This window comes from Sander lucioperca, chromosome 9, assembly GCF_008315115.2.
Source record: "Sander lucioperca isolate FBNREF2018 chromosome 9, SLUC_FBN_1.2, whole genome shotgun sequence".
NCBI lineage: Eukaryota > Metazoa > Chordata > Actinopteri > Perciformes > Percidae > Sander > Sander lucioperca.
Genome location: NC_050181.1, coordinates 1,855,560 through 1,875,309, shown reverse-complemented (window position 1 = coordinate 1,875,309; position 19,750 = coordinate 1,855,560). Strand labels below are relative to the sequence as shown.

At 38.5% G+C, this 19,750-nt stretch overlaps 2 protein-coding genes and 1 long non-coding RNA gene across 5 annotated transcripts in view; 1 reads left to right on the top strand and 2 right to left on the bottom strand.

Annotated features, from left to right (window-relative positions):
* Window positions 1-4,847, bottom strand: part of lyn (LYN proto-oncogene, Src family tyrosine kinase) — a 17,154-nt gene extending 12,307 nt beyond the window's left edge. The window contains exon 1 of one of the 2 annotated variants that reach the window (XM_036005262.1): window positions 4,591-4,847. The gene's annotated coding sequence lies outside the window, so the exon portion shown is untranslated. The remainder of the gene's footprint in view (window positions 1-4,590) is intronic. The other variant, XM_031288136.2, reaches the window with a different exon arrangement.
* The window catches only part of LOC118495883, a 20,482-nt gene extending 732 nt beyond the window's left edge, over window positions 1-19,750 (top strand). The window contains exons 2-3 of the long non-coding RNA XR_004898323.1: window positions 3,864-3,866; window positions 19,651-19,750. This is a non-coding gene — a long non-coding RNA (uncharacterized LOC118495883). The remainder of the gene's footprint in view (window positions 1-3,863; window positions 3,867-19,650) is intronic.
* Window positions 7,164-14,480, bottom strand: pkia (cAMP-dependent protein kinase inhibitor alpha). Of its 2 annotated transcripts, none has more exons than XM_031288127.2 (3): window positions 14,171-14,480; window positions 12,972-13,177; window positions 7,164-8,379 (listed from the first exon to the last, which is right to left on the bottom strand). In XM_031288127.2, the coding sequence occupies exons 2-3, from the start codon at window positions 13,132-13,134 to the stop codon at window positions 8,306-8,308; spliced, it is 237 nt and encodes a 78-aa protein (XP_031143987.1). In that variant the 5' UTR covers window positions 13,135-13,177; window positions 14,171-14,480; the 3' UTR covers window positions 7,164-8,305. The 2 variants fall into 2 exon arrangements, with proteins under 2 accessions (XP_031143987.1, XP_031143978.1); XM_031288118.2 differs by having other exon boundaries at window positions 12,972-13,162; window positions 14,171-14,477.

Genomic DNA, 19,750 nt, shown 5'->3' with positions numbered 1-19,750 from the left:
AAATCACCTCCTGATTCAGAGGTTAAAAACACCTAACCTGTAGGCCAAATGAGTATTTTTTGCTCCTGCTTGATGAGTCCTTTCATCATCAAGTGTAACAAATGAGGAGTGAATAAAGCCTGTAAGATACAGTCCATTGTCTACTGACAGCTGTGATGCTGTATAGACCATACTAAGCATGTCACCTTTTCCAAAAAACACAAAAATACAGATACATAAAAATTAACAAGCTGGTCTTTTGTGATATAGATTGTGACGAGTGTGGCAGTGTGAGTGTGGCAAATCAAATCAAAAGTGAATTCCAACACATAGAAAACATTTTTGCAGTTAAAGAAAATAGGTTTTTGTGGGTGCTCTGGCTTCCTCCCACAGTCCACAAAAATAAATTGGTGACTCTAAATTGCCGGTAGGTGTGAATGGTTGTCCCGTCTCTATGTGTAATGACGGGCGACCTGTTCAGGGTGTACCCTGCCTCTGGCCCAATGTCAACTGGGATTGGCCCCTGCCTGCAAAACGTTCACCGTCATATTTCATTTCTTTTCCTACAATACCCACTAGTGGCAAGTGAAACACAATTAGTGTTTTATGGCTAGGTTTTCGTAACCCGAAGGTAACCCAGAAATATTGTGGTCTCTAGTGGTTAAATAATGAAAAGCCAAGACTGACTTAAAGTACAAAGTAGAATGCAAAATAAGAATCTTCCCCTTAATGAAATAGTCTGACATTTTGGGAAATACGCTTATTTGGTTTTGAGCAGAGAGGAATAGCTCTTTCATATATGTGCGTTAAGTATGGAACTAAAGCCAGGACAACCCAGTCTCACGGCAGTTCGTGAAATGGTCAGGTTATTTTTAATCTATTGATTCATGTACACGGACACGTTTATCTCGTTTTTTTTGTGGTGCTCAGCACGTAGAAGAACGGGGAAAGGAAACATGACACGCGGGACACGATCCCCGGTCTCCAGGGTGAAAGTCCTGTGTTGTTTGACCCCATCCACCACCCCAACTAACCTAACGCAGATTTTCGGCCTTTCATACTATTCGCTACCTTACCCACTCTTAATCCATTAGTTTAAAAAATGTGCTGAACACCACGGAAAAAACGAGACAAACATGTCCGTGTACACAAATCAATAGATTAAATAACGTGACCATTTCACAAACTGCCGTGAGACTGGGTTGGCCAGGAACAGGAGCACAAACTTCTGTGCTTTCTACCTGACCTCCTGTGATGTCACACTTCCTAGATTGGAAACTATTGCCAGTGATCATAATCCAGGCAGCAATCAGAGTCTTTACAGAGGAGATGAGAATATGATGGTGTTTCGAAAGTTACTAACACGGTTCACAGCTGAGTTTCAAAACATCAACAGTGATCTTGGAGGAAACTCCTATGGATGCTGTAACAAAATCACAGAATGTATCTTAAAGGAGTTGTTAACTAAATTAAGAGTTTAATTGGTCTTGATTTTGGTTCCAGTAAACAGTTTCCTGTCTTTATTGTGTTCGTTTTAGGCCTAAATGCTGTTTCTTAAATGTTTTCACAGTGACAAGGGTATAATTCTGGAGTTTCTTTGCTTGCAAATGATCAGTATAAGCAAAATATACATATTTAGTAACATTAGTCCTAAAATATAACTTTGATCCATTAGAAAACTATTCAATTGTAGTGTTAGTGCTACTCCACTGTACCCCGTCCATTCAGTGTATTAAAAGATGATACATCTTTTGTTGCAACTTCCTGTATTGTAGTTTTCTATTGTAGTTTGAGGTTGGGCTGTTGCCTGCTAACCAGCAGGAAGCCCACAGACACTGACATATTATGACATTTGCACACATGCGCATACAGATTTATATACAACAAAAAATGACCAGTAAATATTTTTAAACTTAGACTTCTAGAGATGCATCCTGTGTGACAAATGGTGGTATTTCAGAGAAGGCATTGTGGATAATGAGTATAATGTAAAATGGTTGAGCTCTGTGATGCTCTGTAGTAGCCTTTTTGAGAATGGATTGCTTAGTGAGTAGATAGTTTTGTACCTTCTGTGTTTTAGCCACACTTGCAGCTTGTCTCGACATGAGACTCTTACCAGTGTGCATTAACTTTTAAAGGGCATAGTAGAGGAAGACATAATGTTAGCACACGTCTCAATGTCACCTGCCGTATTATTATTTTAGCGAAGCACACACACGCACTGTTTTAAAGTTCATAGTTATAAACTAGTTTTATGCATCATTTTATTTTGCATATTGCCCTTGTTGCAGTGTGGCTTTTATTACAGTAGACAGAGTTTATGCTATAAGTAAATGTTATAGGGATGCTCTCAACTGATTTTTGTTCACATCCAGCAGAAGCTTGTGTTTCCTATCCTGCGGAAACTCTACTCATTGATTTAAACTTTGGACCCGTTGGAGAATATTTAACTACTTTTCCAGCTTTGTTAAATTCAGGTTTAATCTAGTACAATATACTGTTGGTTAAATAATGAGTGTATGCTTCCCCATTGTTTATCCCTTCTGTTTTATATTACCTTGAGCTTTGCTATGATACGGCCATAGGAGCATTAACTAAACAACAAGGTGAAGATCTAAAATGAGATAAACTGCATTGATACGATGCAGGGGAAATGAAGCATTACAGCAGCAGAAGTTGGCACCTGTTTTCTAAAAGAAGAAAAACAACACTGTCGCTCATTCTCCAGGGAACTGAAGTGCATGACTAAACACAAACAGTGACAGGAGGTGCACACTTGTCCTGTGGGCAGGACAGCAGAAAACCTACAACAGAAGTTAACAAGAAGACAATGGCTCTTATTATAAATAGTGACTGGCCAGTCAGAAAATAGGTAACATGTCAAAGGTCAAGAGGAATCACCAATGAAGAGGAACAACCAACCACCTACAATCCTACTTGTCTACCGCACAATTGTACTTTTGTTCCCAAGCAAATTAAGTTTGTGATAGAGGTTTGAGTAATAGCATGCAAAATAAACATGTTTAAAGTCCTTGAAGATTCAGGTGGCAAGAGCCCGGGCAGTACTGAAGAACTAGACTACCGGTAGTCTGAATATGTCGTGACTTTTTTGAACAAGAGAAACATAGAGTCTACAGTCATGCCAGCAGCTCTCTGAGGCAGTGCTTTCACCTTAATGCTAATGGTAGCATGGCAACATGCTCTCTCTGACAATGCTAACAATGCTGATGTTAGCAGGTATAATGCCCACCACTCATCTTAGTTAGCATGCTGACATGCTCACCAGTGACAAAGCTAACATTCTGAACATGCTGAAAAAAGTGACACAAACGCCGAAAAAGCGACAAAAACTAGGCGGGCCAAAATTGATTGTGAACTAAATTGATATGCGGGCCGGATCCCAATTAGCGAGGGGCCGGATTTGGCACGCGGGCCTTGAGTTGGACACGTGCTATCGGAAAAGTAAGGAGATGACCAAAAACGTAGGATTCATCCCGAGGAGACCATAGGGCTAAATGTCAGTTGAGATAGTTCAGTCTGGACAGAATTGGTGGACTGAACGATATTACCATCCCGAGATGCTGCAAGCTACATAGCCATGTAGCCTACATTCAATACTAAAAGCATTAAAACCTCCTGCATAAAACAACTTTACACATGCACTTGTCTACCACATAAATGGTACTTTTTATTCCAAAGGAAATTAACAGTTTAGAGTAATAGTATGCAAATAAAAGTGGTTATTGTCCCCAAAGATATTCAGATTCAGTTCAGGGGTTGACCACCATGAACTCAACTGGCAAACATAAAAGGGGCAAACCTTAAACCAGAATTGGTGCACAGTGTGTTGTTAGCTTGACTAAATAAGAGGTTTATGAATCAAGACAGTAGCCTACATGTGTTTATGAATAAAAAAGTGTTATAACTAACAATTTGGCAGTTTGTCACTGGTTATATCCTTTAGTGGTTCATTGCCTCTGTTATATTGTTAACTTGACATTCTGCAAACAGCCGGAAAGCAAGGGGCTGGGGATCTGACACGCACGCACGCGCGCACACACACACACTCAGCAGAGCATAGCAGCTATGTCCACCATATAAACTTACTCCTTCAGCAATGGACTGAGCCAAAGGCTGGAGTGGTGAAGAAATGAAAGGAGAGGACATAGACCACTGCAGAATTTTAAATAATTGAAAAATCTGATGGCATATGCATACTTCCACCTTAAACCTACATCAAGTAAGGCTAAACCAGTGTTTTATTACAACTGACATTTTATTTTAATCAGAATATTTGAAGTTCCATAAAACCATCCTTACTGAGTATGAAACAGTCTTTGACTCTTAAGAATACTCTATTTAAAGTAACTTTCTGAATTGGATTGATACATTAAAATCACAGTTAAGCCTAAAATTCCCAGTCTAGTCACTCAACATTTACCCTTTTTTTTTTTTTACCAGAAATTAAACACAAATTACACATATGTTTAACTCTTATAATGTGTGTGTGTGTATAAGTAAGTATGTAACAGTAACAGACTGATAGCACACAATCACCTAATGCACATCTTTGCCTGGTGTCATTCACACCTCACATGCGTTTGGGCTTACCCTTCTTAGTGTGTATCCCTGGTTAGAGAAACAGTTTGTCCACTGTGAAGAAGTCTTTTAGTTCTTCTCTGTGTTCCTCATCAGACAGACTGACAGACTGGTGGACGGACAGAAAGACTGGTGGTATTTGGCTCGACAAGTGCATCAGCCAGTCGACATGGACTGTTACACAGAATGAGGAACTCAGAGAAACTGGTGGGGGATTTTTTCCTACTGAAACTTCCTGCTACAATTGTCTAATGATTATTTGCATAATCAGCAACACACACACACACACACACACACACACACACACACACACACACACACACACACACACACACACACACACACACACACACACACACACACACACACACACACACACACACACTGGGGCACAGCAGACAGATTAGATTAGGACTTTATATAAGGAAACTCCATTTGTTAATGTTGAAGTAGAGAAGAGTTATACAATAAGTCATAAAAGACACAAACAAACAGGCCTATCACATTTCCTTATCATTTTAAATGTAGTAATATAATACATAGTTTATTATTTACCACAGTTTGCATGTGCAGTTCGCAGTTCAGTGCATGTTTTATTGTTTGCGTTTTGTAAATTCTCCTACAATGCTACCTGTTGGCCGAATTGCAGAAGTACAACAAGACAAACTTTCCATTTGACTGTCAACTGTTATTTATTTTGTTGTGACACAGAGTAGAAAATGTGGTTATAGACAATCAGAGAAACACCTACACATTTTGCAGAATCATGCACCTGCTATATTTCTACATGCTGAATTATGAACAGCTGGGTTTATACAGAGTTGTTGAAACGTGTGGAAGTCACTACTGTGCAGTCACATGGCAGTTTACAACTTGAAAACCTGATTGAATGAGTAATAGAAAAAGATTTTTACTTTTCCTATTACCATCATTATGACTATGAATGAGACAGTCAAGCTGCAGTATTACAGTAAGATTATACTGGGGAGAAAAAAACAAAACAGACAGTTTTAACAGTGCATGCATGATGGTCTGTACAGATGATGATTATGAGATGCATCCATTATTACATAAAAAATCAGGAATGTAGTTTAGGCTCAATGTCAGAGATAAAAACGTCTCACACAAACATGTTACACTAACTGGAAGCTCCACTGAGTATTGCATATCTACATTTAAGGAATAGTTTGACATTTTGGGAAATGCACTTATTAACTGCCCAAGAGTTAGATGTCTGTACTGTATGCTTAATATGTAGCTGGAGCAAGCAGCTGTTTAGCTTAGCTTAGCTAACTAGCTAACCTAGCTCATCTACAGTATGTCATAAATCGACACCTGTTTTCTAAAATAAGAAGAAGCAACTTCGCCAGGAAACCAAAGTACTTAAATGTACCCAAACAGAGAAAGGAGGAACACAGTGGAACACAATGGAAATAGTACCGTCGTTCAAAGGTCAGAAGGAATCAACAGAAACTTTGATACCATACCGAGCAGCTTTTAGCATAGCTATACCTAAAAGACTGGTAACAGGGGGAAACGGCTAGCCTGGCTAAGTAAAAAAACAAAAAAAAAACTGCCTAGCAGCACAGTGACTGTGACTGCCTGATCCATACCGGAAACCTGATTTGTTTTACGCAGGGTGGCACAGGGGGTTTACTTACTAAAGAAATCAATAACTTGACAGAAAATTCTGGTTATCAAAATGGTTTTATTGATTTAAAAATGGTCCTCCAGTGTCTATGATAAAAACTGCATCCATAGTAACGGTCTGTTGTACAGTACATTGCAACGGTCTGTTATTCAGAAATAGTCTATATCCACAACGTTCCACTTCCGGGATTGTTCCGGTGCCGCCGGAAATTCCGCCGTATTTCACTCTTTTCGGCCGGGTGTCCGCTACCTTCCGCTTTCTTTGTGTTGTAATTTTAAACTCCGTTGGATTAATGAGGACTATGGTTAACTGCTCCTCAGATCTCTGCAGGGTAAATCCAGACAGCTAGCTAGACTATCTGTCCAATCTGAGTTTTCTGTTCCACGACTAAAACAACCTTTGAATGTCCACATGTTCCACCAAAACAAGTTCGTTCCCGAGGCTATTTTGCAGCGCCACCGTGGCTCTGCCCGGTGCTTAGCGCCGCCCATGACGATTGTGATTGGTTTGGAGAAATGCCAATAAACCAGAGCACGTTTTTCTCCCATCCCGAAATGCTGTGTGGACTAGCCAGACCGTCCTCCACAGCGCTGTGAAGGAAGGTCTGGCAATGCGAGACTAATTCAGAAATAACCAAAAAATGCTGCAATTGACCAATCACAATCCAGTATACAACAAAGCTGTGAAATAAGGTTAGGCATTGCCATTGAATGATTGGGGTCAGGATAACCCATTGGCCAGGAGATAGGTTAAAACCAAATCAGGTTTCCAGTACGGATTGGGTAGTGACAAAGCTCACTAATTAACACGTTATATCTCATTTGTTTAATCCATACAAAAACTTCAGTGTTAAAACGACCACTAACTTCGCCGGAGTCTCCGCTGGTTGCCTAGCAACTGATCCCAGCCAAGAAATTGTTTGGCATAATATGAGTTTTTGTACGAATTAAACAAACAGGACATAACATGTTAATTAATGAGCTTTAGAAGGGCTGGTGGGTGAATTCTGTTTCCTTCAGACAGAGCCAGGCTAGCTGTTTTCCCATTTGATATTAAGATAAGCTAACCTTGCTGCTGACTCAAGCTACATATTTAGCGTACATACAGTACATAACATTGGCATTAATCCTCTCATCTAACTCTCGGCAAGAAAGCGAATTAGAATATTTCCCAAAATTTCAATATACTCCTTTACGGTTGTGATTATAATGGCATGAGTAGAAAAGTAAAAAAAAAAAAAAAAAAAAAAAAAAAGACTATCAACATTTTAAAAGATAGTACACCATAATCATCTTTGTTAACCACTGAGCCATTGAAATATATCATCCAAATTCACTATAAATGTATTATTATGTATTGTAGGTCACACCACCATCCAGTCTGCTGCTTTCTAGTACAGGCCAATTTCACATATGATTGGGTGTTGTCTATCATACAAAACAAAATCAGTGAACACACCCTTCAACAAATAACGTAACCAAGCCCCAGTGTTTTTGTCCGTGGTGTTTTCTAGTTTCCAGTTTTACTACAGCTGAGTAGTCAAATTCCCTCTAAAGTATATTCAAATTAAAGGAAGCACAAGCCATTAACTGGCAATATAATCTCTATCAGCATCACTACGAACATGCTAGTCCCACTGCATTACATCAGCACGTCTCAGTGGTCTTACAAATTGCCTGCACAACTACAAGATTCACATACACTCACATAGGAGCTTTCTCTTTTCATTCCAATCATTCAGCCTTTGTGTTTAAAACTAAGACTGGAAGTAAAATCAGCTGTACATGAGCTACAGATTTGTCTCTCTGTTTACTCCACCTCTGAAATACACCCTTGCCAACAGTCTGTTATTCTAGTGCACAGCAGAGCCACAGGGACATGAGAGCGCTTGGTGATCATATCGCAGCACAGCGCCTCTACAGTGGATTTAGGGGGTCAGTGCCCTGCTTATAGGCACCTCAGCAGTGGTGGTGCTACCCTCCGGCTACCAGCCCACTTTGTACCAAAGGCTTCATCACAATGACGGCTGGATTCCATCTTGCAGCTCTCTGTCCACTGGCAGGAGTGTGTGGCAGGTTAGCTGTTCCTCTGCTCCACCTCCCTGTGGCCCGCGGAGGAAGAGCTCTGGCTGTCATCAGTGTCGTCTCCATCTGAAGAAAAAAGGGAAAAAAAGGGAGGACAATTTACAGGACAGATTATATCAGCGTTTTTGGATGTTTCAGACTATATTCCTGGGTTCCAATCATCCTTTACTTTTTAGCCAAGGCGTGGCTCTAGGGATAGCAATGTCAGATGGGATTTCAAATTTGCCAGATATCTATATTGTTTATGACAAAACACCCACAAAATGTATTCAAGATGGAAGATTTATAATGCTTAATTAATCCCACAACGGAGGAATTCACAATGTTGCAGCAGCAAGGGATTGTGCAAAAAAAGTACAAAAATGACTCTCTAAAGATATACAAACAATACTTAAATAGGTAAAGAGACTAAATAGTAAACAGTTGTATAAGCAGTATTGCACAGTCACAATATTGCATGACAAGAACCTAGTAATGACATGGACCTAGTAAATATTACCTGCTGAACATCAGTATGTTAGCATTGTCAATGTGAGCATGTTTTTTGTTGTTAGCTTTTAGCTCAAAGCACCACTGTGCCTAAATACAGACTCACAGAGCTGCTAGCATGGCTGTAGACTTAGCTTTGTTAGATTAACTCATGCCTTTTCCTACCATCCAGGAAGCAGTTTAACAACAACGTTGTACGAAAGTCAACTCACAGAGGATAACTGCCTTTCCATATCAAATGTGTTACCTCGGCCAGCTTTGTAATTGCCCATAAAAAAGTCAATTGCACAACAGCACCAGGTGCTTGCACGAATATCAAAAAATGATGTGCAAGGAGCTCTGCCGTACAGAGCTCAATAGGCAATGCTGATGTCACGCTGATGTTACAGGTCAACAATAAGTGCAAAAATATAAAAAGACAATAGCTATGTTTCCATCCACTTGTCAATCGAATTATCTGAAGTTTGCTAAAACATTCATGTTCATGCAAATGAAGCTGGTGAAAGTGTGCTTCCATTCAACGGCTTTAAAGCGAATAAAAACCTGTGCGTTATGGCGTCACATGCTGTTTTGCGGTCAAATTGGTATATCGAATAGATTTGAGACATTTTAATGTGTTTTCCTATATTTTAACATGATCATGTGGTATGGTAACCTAAACATCCAAAGGAGGAACAAACCTCAGAGAATAGCGAGCATGGCCTCAAAATTATAGGGAAGCCACAAAGGCACTTAAGCAGTATTTATGAGGAACGCATTACAAACAAAGCTGAGAAAATTATTAGTGACCCCTCCAATCCATTACAAAGCGAATTCCGAACTCCTACCCTCAGGGTGGCGTTTTAGAGTACCAACAGCAAAATGTATCTATTTATTTACTTTTGTAAATGTAACCTTTGTAATGTCACTTTTCATGAAATGTATTGTCTGTTTTGTCCATCTTGCCGTCTCGGCTATGTACCGTTTGTAATGTCCTGTCTCTCTTGTATTCTTGGTGAAACTGAAGAAAATCTTTCACATCTGTGGACAATAAAGTTTTTCGTATTCGTATTCCATTCATTTTTGCACTGAATCGCAACACTCAAGCTAACATTTGCGAACGAAGTTTTGCTAGCCAAAATGGATCGCGCTGTCTACCTACAAATAATTCATATTGCACAAGTTGTAATAGTGCTTATGTGCCAGCTGATAGCGACATATCAGGCTATAATGAGACAACGGCATCAAAATATCGCTATGATGATGCAGATGCACGTTGCTATCTAAAACAGCCGTTATAATTCACTCATGAAATACATTTTGTCCACTTATATCTGTCTGTTGACACCCGCCATGTCTGCAAAGAAAGCAGACACACGTGGCGGAAATTACCTAAAACTTCTACTTCTTCGTTTTATGGAGGATTGCAACCATAAAGTGACCTAAAATGTAATTGCAATTCATAATTTTTTCGGCAAATAACATTTCCATCACCGTTTATCGCATAAGCCGTTTACTGATTAAGAGAAAATCCAATGAGATCAAACGTACAAACTTTGTGTCGATATTCATGAAATTCAATCAAATTTTATTGTTTCCATAAGGCATTTTTCATGACTTAATTTGCATAAAAACGGGTGGATGGAAACATGGCTAGTAAGTGGTGTACAGCCAAGAAAAACTGTTACTGTAGCTTTGACCGTTTCAAAATATGTTTGGGTTGGATTTTTAAAACCTTAAAGAGCAACTTAATACCTAGTTGTAGCTTGAACACCCCCCTTCACAAACTCAAAAAACACATTCCGAACCCAGACAGAAAGACCAGAAAGAATAACTGGATTTTCTCTGGAAAGAGGAAGATAACTTCTGTTGCAATAAACACTATACAATTGGACCATGATCAATAGATAGTGTAATAATGTGACTGTACATGTAAGTGTTAAGTTACTCTTTAGAACTTTGGAGCATATGCTGTATAACATCTGTTAACTAGGGTTGGGTACCGAAACGCAGTGCCAATAGGGCACCGGTTCCGACGTAAACGGTAGTAACAAGACCGAATAACAATGAAAATATTTGTGCCTCATTTCGGAGCCTGACTTTTTCAGAAGCATCGCTGCACGGGATGCTACGTTACCATTAGCTAGGAGCTGGATTAAACACAATGGTTAAAATGCTGACAGCTTACGTTAAGCGATGTAAAGTGTGACTGTATTTCCCTGTAGAGGATTCCAACACCGGGACGTAACAGTCTGACTGCAGCGGCCGTTGTCGGAAAAACAACACAGACGGTGCGTTTACTTGAAACTCGCCAGTGGTTGCATTCAAAGTTATTGTAAAATACCCTTTTCCCATCTTGTGCTTGTTTTTGTTGTTTACCAGCAATTTACTGGTGAAATAAGTCATTGTTATAAGTTACTGTCATTACATTATTAATAAATCATTTAATTTTGACCATATGGCCATAGCAATAAACAAGCCGTTCTTTCATGTCGTCAACTGTCGTTTTTTATATTTTATATTATATACATTATAAATATATTATATATATTTCGGTTCAGGCACCGTTTAGGCACCGGCACCTTTTTAAAACTTATCGTTTTAGCACCGGTATCGGAATAAACCCAAACGATACCCAACCCTACTGTTAACATACTGTATGTATTGCTGTAGATCCAAAGAACAGAATCTCTTATTTCCAAACAGCTACATAATGGCTGATGCAAGTTGGAGACTATATTTTAAGCTAGTCTTTTATTCCTCAAGAGCGCTTCTCTTTTTCTTAAAAATACACCAAACCCTAAACTGCAGACAGTCTTGTATAAAGTACTTGTAAGCAAGTATCTTACCAGAAAAAGACTTTGTAGAAGTTAAAGTCACCTTTTGAATATTACTTAAAGTATCTGATATTTACTGTACTTAAGTATCAAAAGTAACTTTCTGACATTAAATGTAATTATTAGAAGTAAAAGTAAAGAAAAACCTTGATTATGAACTTTATTGTGGCTTCCTTATAGTAAAGCATAATATTCAGGGTTTCCACACCATTTTTAAACATCAAATTCAAAGCCTGACATCAACAAAGACAAAAACAGAAACTGAAAAAAATAAATAATTGCGAGGAAGAATCTTTCACTCCAACGTACAAAAACATTTCTTGCAAGTAACGAGTAACAAAGATGCTTAGGGGAAATGTAGTGAAGTAAAAGTATACATTTTGTTTAGAAAATGTATTGAAGTAAAAGTAAAAGTTTCCAGAAATAGTACAGATACGTGAAAATTCTACTTAAGTACAGTAACAAAGTATTTGTACTTCGTTACATTACAACACTGACTGCAGAGCACCTTCATTAAGGCCTTTTTACAGTCGCCGTTCCCGACCTGTCGCGCAACAATGTGACATCAAAATGATGTAGATCTCGCTGGCGCGCCAGGATTTAAAGTGCGCGACCATTTTTTTCATCGCCGCACGACAAAGCGGAAACAGGAAGCATGGACGAGTTCGATAGTGAAACGATATCTCGTGTCACACACGGCCATAAGCACAATGGAATTTGCACCTTTATAGTTAAAGTAGTCACTTCCAGCATTCGCTGGGGCTTTGATTGTGACATGCTTTCCATCGACGCACCCTAAACAATTGGGAAAATTCCACATTCTCCAAAAGTCTCGAGAAATCTCTTTCCATTCAGCCCCTTTAAGAAATGTTACGAAGTCATCTCTCAACCCCCGACGAAACGAACCAGTTTGGTATGTTTGTGAAGAACAGTAAGTGTCTTGGAAACCTTGCTTTATCTGCTGCTTGTAGAATATATATTAACACGAAAGCTAAAGTGGAGGTTTCGGTCAAACCTTAATAAAGGTTGTAAGTGCTGAGTAGAGGTTATGAGAACATAGGAACAAAACAAACAAACAAAACAAAATCCAGATCTTTAGGTTTAGGTTGATATAAAGAATTACAATTTAAAAATTATATCTGATTTGATAAAAAGTTACTATATGTCCCACAAGGCAGTTCAGCTTTTTAAACATGCAAGGCATATTATGTAACCATATGGAGCCAATAGTCAACAATCAAACGCATTAAAAGAAACTCTTATGCAATGCAACTGTGTCATCCCTGACAAAGAATGGATCAAATAAATAAATTACATTACACTCCAGTAGAGTAGTAGTAGCAGTAGTTTTACCTCCCCCTCCTGCGTTGATGTGCAGCTGGGACAGAGACAGGGTGAGGGGCAGTCCTCGTCCCTCAGGGTCGGCGGGACTCTGCAGAATGTCGTGCATGGCGTTCCTGCGTCCCGTCCTGCCAGAGGCGATGAAGTCTGCGTACGTGGCCTCAACATCAGACATCGCTCGTGCATCGTTCGCACAGCAACACCTACAAGAAGAGCAGCTGGAGGTTCGGCAACACACAGGAGTGTGCAAATGAATGTGCTATTTCTCATTCTCCAAACAGTGTGTACATGTGCTACCAATCAAGTTGGGCAAAGTTGCTTGAAAGCCCCTATGTCATATGCACATGTATTATGGTATGTCACTCTTCAAATATTGCTATCACCCCTGATTGACTTAACACAAGAAGGCCCAAATTTGACCTGTTTTTCAAAATGTCTATATCAGAAATATGGGTTTCCTTTTAACTACCTAATTTGAATTACCCAAAAATAACATGGATGATTCCACACATCGTGCTTCGCAAGTACAACAAAAGATAGGATCTCTACTTTCATTGACTTTTGGGTGTTATATATATATATATATATATATATATATATATATATATATATATATATATATATATATATAAAAATTTCAAAACCAGAGTTGACATATACTCTTCCTTAATTTAATATGAGTCTAAATAATTCATAATTTCTGCTTTTTCAACTCAAGAATTAGTTATAATTTCCTATAAATGAGGTTTATTGACCATGAATTCCAAAAATGTAGTAAATGTAAAACTGGTAATAAGTTGGTGTTAGTGGTGTTTATACATAGTAGTGAAAAGAAGCGTTAAACGTCAAAAAAAGAGTCACAAACATTGAAAAAAGAGACAAAAGTGTGATAAAAGAGACGAAAACGTCAGAAAAAGTGTTGATTTTCAGGACGACAAGTAAATGGTCGAATGGAAGACAACACAAGGGTTAACCAGCATGTCCTGAATCTGAACAGTTGTGCTTTTCATTAATGTATATAACTTTACAGTCTGACGTAGTTAGCGCTCATGCTGACCAGCCCGTGCATAGTAAGACCCACTAAGAATCAGGTAACGTTAGCCTATAGCCGATACAACCGGCCGGGATTACACAAGCCAAATGAGATTACCATAATAACATGACGTAACTGTATTAGGCTATGTCCAGGTCCCGTTTCAACATTGTCTTACCTTCAGTGATAGCTCTACCAGTGTTGTAACCACAAGCTACATTTCTAGGGAGTGACTTCAGCTACAAAGCAGCGCGACGGGCCCGACATCACACATCAAACGATCCAACAAAACAAAACAAAAATACGGACTTCCAGTAGCCTAGGCCTAGCTAATAATCTAAAGGCCTTAAACTACATACCGCGACAAGCCAATGCGTGGAAATCATTCAACGATATTAATCACATCAGTAGGACGCTTTGAAAAGTCCCCAGTCTATTCTCCATTGCAGTCGCATCTTCCTCCTACGTGACCAATCAGCAGCAAGCAAACCGCACCTGAGCGCTGATTGGACAAGAGACACAAAGGATGAGAGCATGGATGTATTAAGAGAGGAGAGAGCTCTGAGCAGCACCAAGGTTTATGCTGCATTCGTGATCACCTCGTAAATCCTAACTACGTGATTAAAATATCAATGTATCTATCTGTCGATGACGTTGTTGGCTATTCAACACACATAATGAACATACAAGCACTTGTAGAGAATAGGCTACTTACACTATTATACTAGTACAGTATAAACATGTACAGTAAAGAGAATTCAACAATAACAGGCATAAATCAAAACAACAAGAAACAAGATATATCCCCACAAATCTTTCTTGCAATTGTAATGGATCGAGTACATTTTTTTAAGTGGTAAGAAAAATAATTTGAAATTTATAAAACAAACAAGGAGGGTTTGCTGTTTCTCCATTTGCTACAATGAATATATTTACCCATAAGAATGATCATATCAATTATGTCAGAAACAGATGAGTTTAAGTGATCTATATAGAAAAATGAGAAATGTCAAAAGTCGGAATGTCATTTACCTTACGTTTTATCCATTTGGTATATCTAACCAAAATCTTTTTGACACAGGGCATGAGAAAAATAGGTGTTCTGTTCATCTGTCACATTCCAAAAAGGTACAAGGGTCTCAATAGAAACATGATGCTTTTGCAGAATGCAGATTAGCATGGTTTGGGCTGAAAAACACAGAAAAGATAAGTCCACATTAATTAGTTAATCAGTGTTTAGTCATGGCCTAGCATATTTTAGAGCATGTAGCATAATATGCTTTACAGTGGAAACTAAAACTAAAAATAGAAATACAGGTAAAATCGCAGATTTAAAAGGAAAAATAGAATAAAAATGACAACAATGAATCATATACAATAAAATAAAGTGGATTAGTGTGGGACAGTATGCCAATACAAACTACATATTTCATGTGCTCTGAACTCTTAACCCCTATATTTCCCACAGAACTTGAAGGCAACAAAAAGCTAAGGTAACTACAATAATAGCAGTCAGTGTTTACACCTATATAACATATGCATGTTTTAATTCTTATCACAGATTCTGAATATATAACCCACTGTATCATGTGATGCAGTGGAGGGTAAACAATCTGAAATACAGCTTGCATTTCAGATTAGAGTTAGTGTGTGTGTGGAGGATATTTACTCTCTGATGATGTCAAATTAGATCGAAAACAAGATAATGCCAGGGGATAATTGTGTGCAATACCTTTTCATACCACAGGATGGCGCTGCTGTGAGCATGAATAAACAGCTACCTGCTATCTGTATCCACCACCACAAATCTGAAGAACAAAACCAAACCAGCTCAGATAAGTGAAATAACTCCAGTTGTCATTTCACTGTTGGAGCCGGTCAACACAGATCTTGTGGCTCTATAATTATGAATGCAATTTTCATGTGAGGATGCGGTACTAAAGGGTCATTTCTGATATATTTTAGGTAAGGATTATTGATCTCATATTGAAATCCCCCTATATTTTAATCAATGTAATAGTTCCAACTACAAATCCGCTCCTATGGAGATGGCAGGGTTGACACCAGCACCCATTCATTTTGTAAAGCAGCTTTTCTGTAACCAGCCCATCATGCTGTGCTGCCCCAGTGACATATTACAGGATCATGTTATTTCCCTTTAGGGATCCAACATCCAATGTCCTTCTTCACCACATCACTTTTTTATAATAGCTCCATCTGTAATGTAAAGATAAAAATATGGATGATTCCAGTTTCCTCCTGATGTATTAAAGATAAGACATACAAAAACAACAGGTGCAATATACAAAATAAATAAATAAACGTGTTGACCTTTACACACGCACACACACGACTCCAGCTTAAAACAGCGAACAGTATGAGCATCTTCGACTGTGTTGCTGTGGAAACATCTTCTCTTCTTTGTGCTTGGGGTGCAGGGATTCAGCAGGACACATTTGGGAAGTTTAAAAAGGCAAAGAGTTGAGATCAGCTTGCTCCCACCCCCCCTCAGACGCTTTGCCTTCAGATCTGAGCTGGTGACAGGGTCCACAGAGGCACAGCTCGCTCATTCCACGGCTGTCTGCACTGCTGCACTTTACCTCTCTGTTATTTCCCTTTACTTTTTTTTTTTTTTAGTTGCACCTTCTTTCTGTGACTGGTGTCTTCACAACACCCTGCTCCACTCAATCAGAAATATTGGTCCATAAAACTTGTAGAATTAAGACATTAAGCATCTGTTAGTCATTTAAAAAATATAGGCCTACTGTACATTGCAGTTAGAGAATTAATATATCAGGTTGTTAAAAGGCAGTGTCATGTAGCATAGCTATAGTGTCTAAAAAGATAGGAAGGCAGACATCTTGAATTCCAGAGTTCGTATTAATTTAAAGTGTGCCAAATACACATATATAAATGAGACTTGAAATAAAAAATACAATCTAAAAACTATCCAAAGAAAACTATATACTAAAAATATCAAAATCTATTCATACCAAATGAAAAAAAAACATGCATTTGTATTGTCAATACACTGTACAATCAATCAGTTCTTTCTTTGTTTTTTTAAAGAGCTTTATTAAAGTTTTACAGGTTACAATTTATAAATTAGACATACAGTAAGCTACATGTCACAACAATCAAAATACAAACCATACAACAATTACAAAATTTAACTAATGAAACAAGATGTGCAAATAAAGCTTTGTAATGTGTGTCCAGTGCATAGAGTCGTTCATAAAGTGCTGTAATTCACAGGGTCAAAGTGTTCCAAGAAAGAAGCTGTTTTGTGTCTAGAGATCTTCTTCTCCTTAGCTCAGTGAGCACTTGTTTGCACACGTCATCGCTATATATAACAGTCTGTTGAATAACCATACAGCTTCTTGTTTTCCACAATTTGAAGCATACAATACATATGATTATTTGTATCAGTTCCTTGTGTTTCTCTGGTAGAGTCTCATCAATAATACAGTACATTGCAGATTTATATGAAAGATCAAAATTTACACCATACACTTTTAACTTGTCCCAGACTTCTTTTGCTCTGTAGGAGTCCATTAAGAGATGCTGTTGTGTCTCATCTTCGTCGCAGTAAATCATTGGACATTTTTTTGTTGTTACATAGCAACTCCAAGACACAACAGCTCTAACAGCAAGTCTGTTTACAGACATCAGCCATCTCACGTCACAAATGCTCTCAGAAAGGTTTTTATTTTTTTTTTTAATTTCAGGAACTGGGTTCCTTCATTGTGTGTTAGTTGTGTGTTAGGTGTTTATAATTTATATACCCACCGTATTTATAATCATTAATATAAAAAAATATCATTTTACTCGGGAGGCCATTCCAGTCTATTTTACGTTTTTCATATTCATACATAAAATCCTCTGCATGGTCCATGACAGAACAGCTTCTTTCTTCTCCTGAGCAGCAAATGTCACTGCCTTTATAGGGCTCTCAATCTACCTTAGACCCATCATCCAGAGGTGAGCCCACAAAACATTTCTAACATTACAAAATCTCCACAAAGCTAGGTACACTTTGTGGTCCTCTACACAATATACATACATTTTCGATGTAAGTAACTCCCCAAATGACCCCTCAAATGCATTAAAACAAAAATATAAAATATCTCTACACACAAGAAACCCCCATCAGTTGGTTCGGCCCAAAGATGTCAGTGATGACATCATCAAGACCTTAAATACACAGGAAATGCTCGGTGGCTCCTCCCCAAACATTCCTTAATGGTGGACCAGACAAAGTTACAAAGAAAAGGTGAGTCTGAAGAAACAAACCATTAACTATTCAAACCTGCAACTTCCTAAATCTAACTGAAACTAAACGGTGGTTGTGTGGTCAATGTAAACATGTAACAATTTTAACACAAACACACCTGGGATAGTAAGTGCTGAAATGTTACACAAAAACAACGGTAAAATTATAGCAAACTCAAAATGAATACAATATGAAAAGAACTAGTTCATTGTGTGAAATAAATTTAGGCAAATGTATGTAGACAAGCACAACGGACAAGTGTTGAGGGTAGGATATCTCACCCACTTTGTTACAAAGTTTTCTTCCCTTCCTCGCCACTATTTTCTACTTCTACCGCACTACATTTCAGAGGGAAATATTGTACCTTTTACTCCTCTACATTTATTTGACTGCTGTAGTTACTATTAAATTAAGATTTTACATAAAAGTTTATAAGACAGCATGCAAATATTAAATCAGTTGTTCCCAAGCTCTTTGGCTTGTGACCCCTTACAAATAGCAGAGTTGCCACTTGTCATATTTTACCGTGCGTTCATGGACATCGGAAAAACGTTATTCCGAGTGAAAACGTCATCATTCACGTCCCTTCCTGTGGGAATCAGAGGTGGGAAACTCGGGCCAGATTTTGCTAACCGAGTTTCCCAGTTGGTGACGTGTTGTTGACATCTGATGTTTGATGTAGGCGACTTTGGCTCACTTAACATATTTCAATGACAATAAACTTATTTATTGTGGACAAACGCCTCTGCTGAGAAACATACACAGACATAACACGTTTCAAATTATTCATAAATAGGCCTATGTATAAAAAAAACACCTTATCCGTGTTCTTTCCCGTTCGTTGTCCTGCAGATAACACAAACACCTGACGATGTGCTGTTTGTATGCTCGCATAAGAAAACAGCAGCAAATTATTGTGGCTTCCATGTTTTCACACACCTGATGCTCTAGGCTACGGCCAACAGTTGGTGGCAGTCATGCAACAAGTTGTTATGCCAAACGCCAATATAACAGAAGAAGAAGAACACGCATCCTGACATGTGAACGCTGGTAGTTGGAAAAACAACGTAGTCACGGGGGCGGTCCCTGTCATTCCGAGGTGGCATGAAAGCGCCATTAGTTGTATGAGTTGTTAGCAGTTCCACCAGAGTGATGTCATCAAAAGCAGGGTTGATGCTGCTTGCCGTGACGTATATTTGTGTGATTGATAACCTCTATCTACATTGGATCTTTCTTTTATTATCATCATTCTTACTAATCTAACCCTAACCCTTATCTACTCTTTTACTCTTCCTGCTTTAAGTCGACATCATATTAGACTTGCTTCCTTGCTTATTCCGATGACCATAGCGTTAGGGGGATAGCTCTAGTTGCTTCTCTGTTAGCATAGCTTCTCTGTTAGTCTATATCTACAACGTTCTACTTCCGGGATTGCTCTGGTGCCGACGGAAATTCTGCCGGATGTCCCTCTTTTCGGCCGGGTGT

What these genes read in the sequence shown, in the direction of transcription:
- pkia (XM_031288127.2), bottom strand. Translation starts at nt 13,134, where the DNA reads ATGTCTGATGTTGAGGCCACGTACGCAGACTTCATCGCCTCTGGCAGG. An exon ending in CATCAACGCAGGAGGGGGAG is followed by an intron (nt 8,380 to 12,971) that starts GTAAAACTACTG and finishes TTTTTTCTTCAG; the next exon opens with ATGGAGACGACACTGATGAC.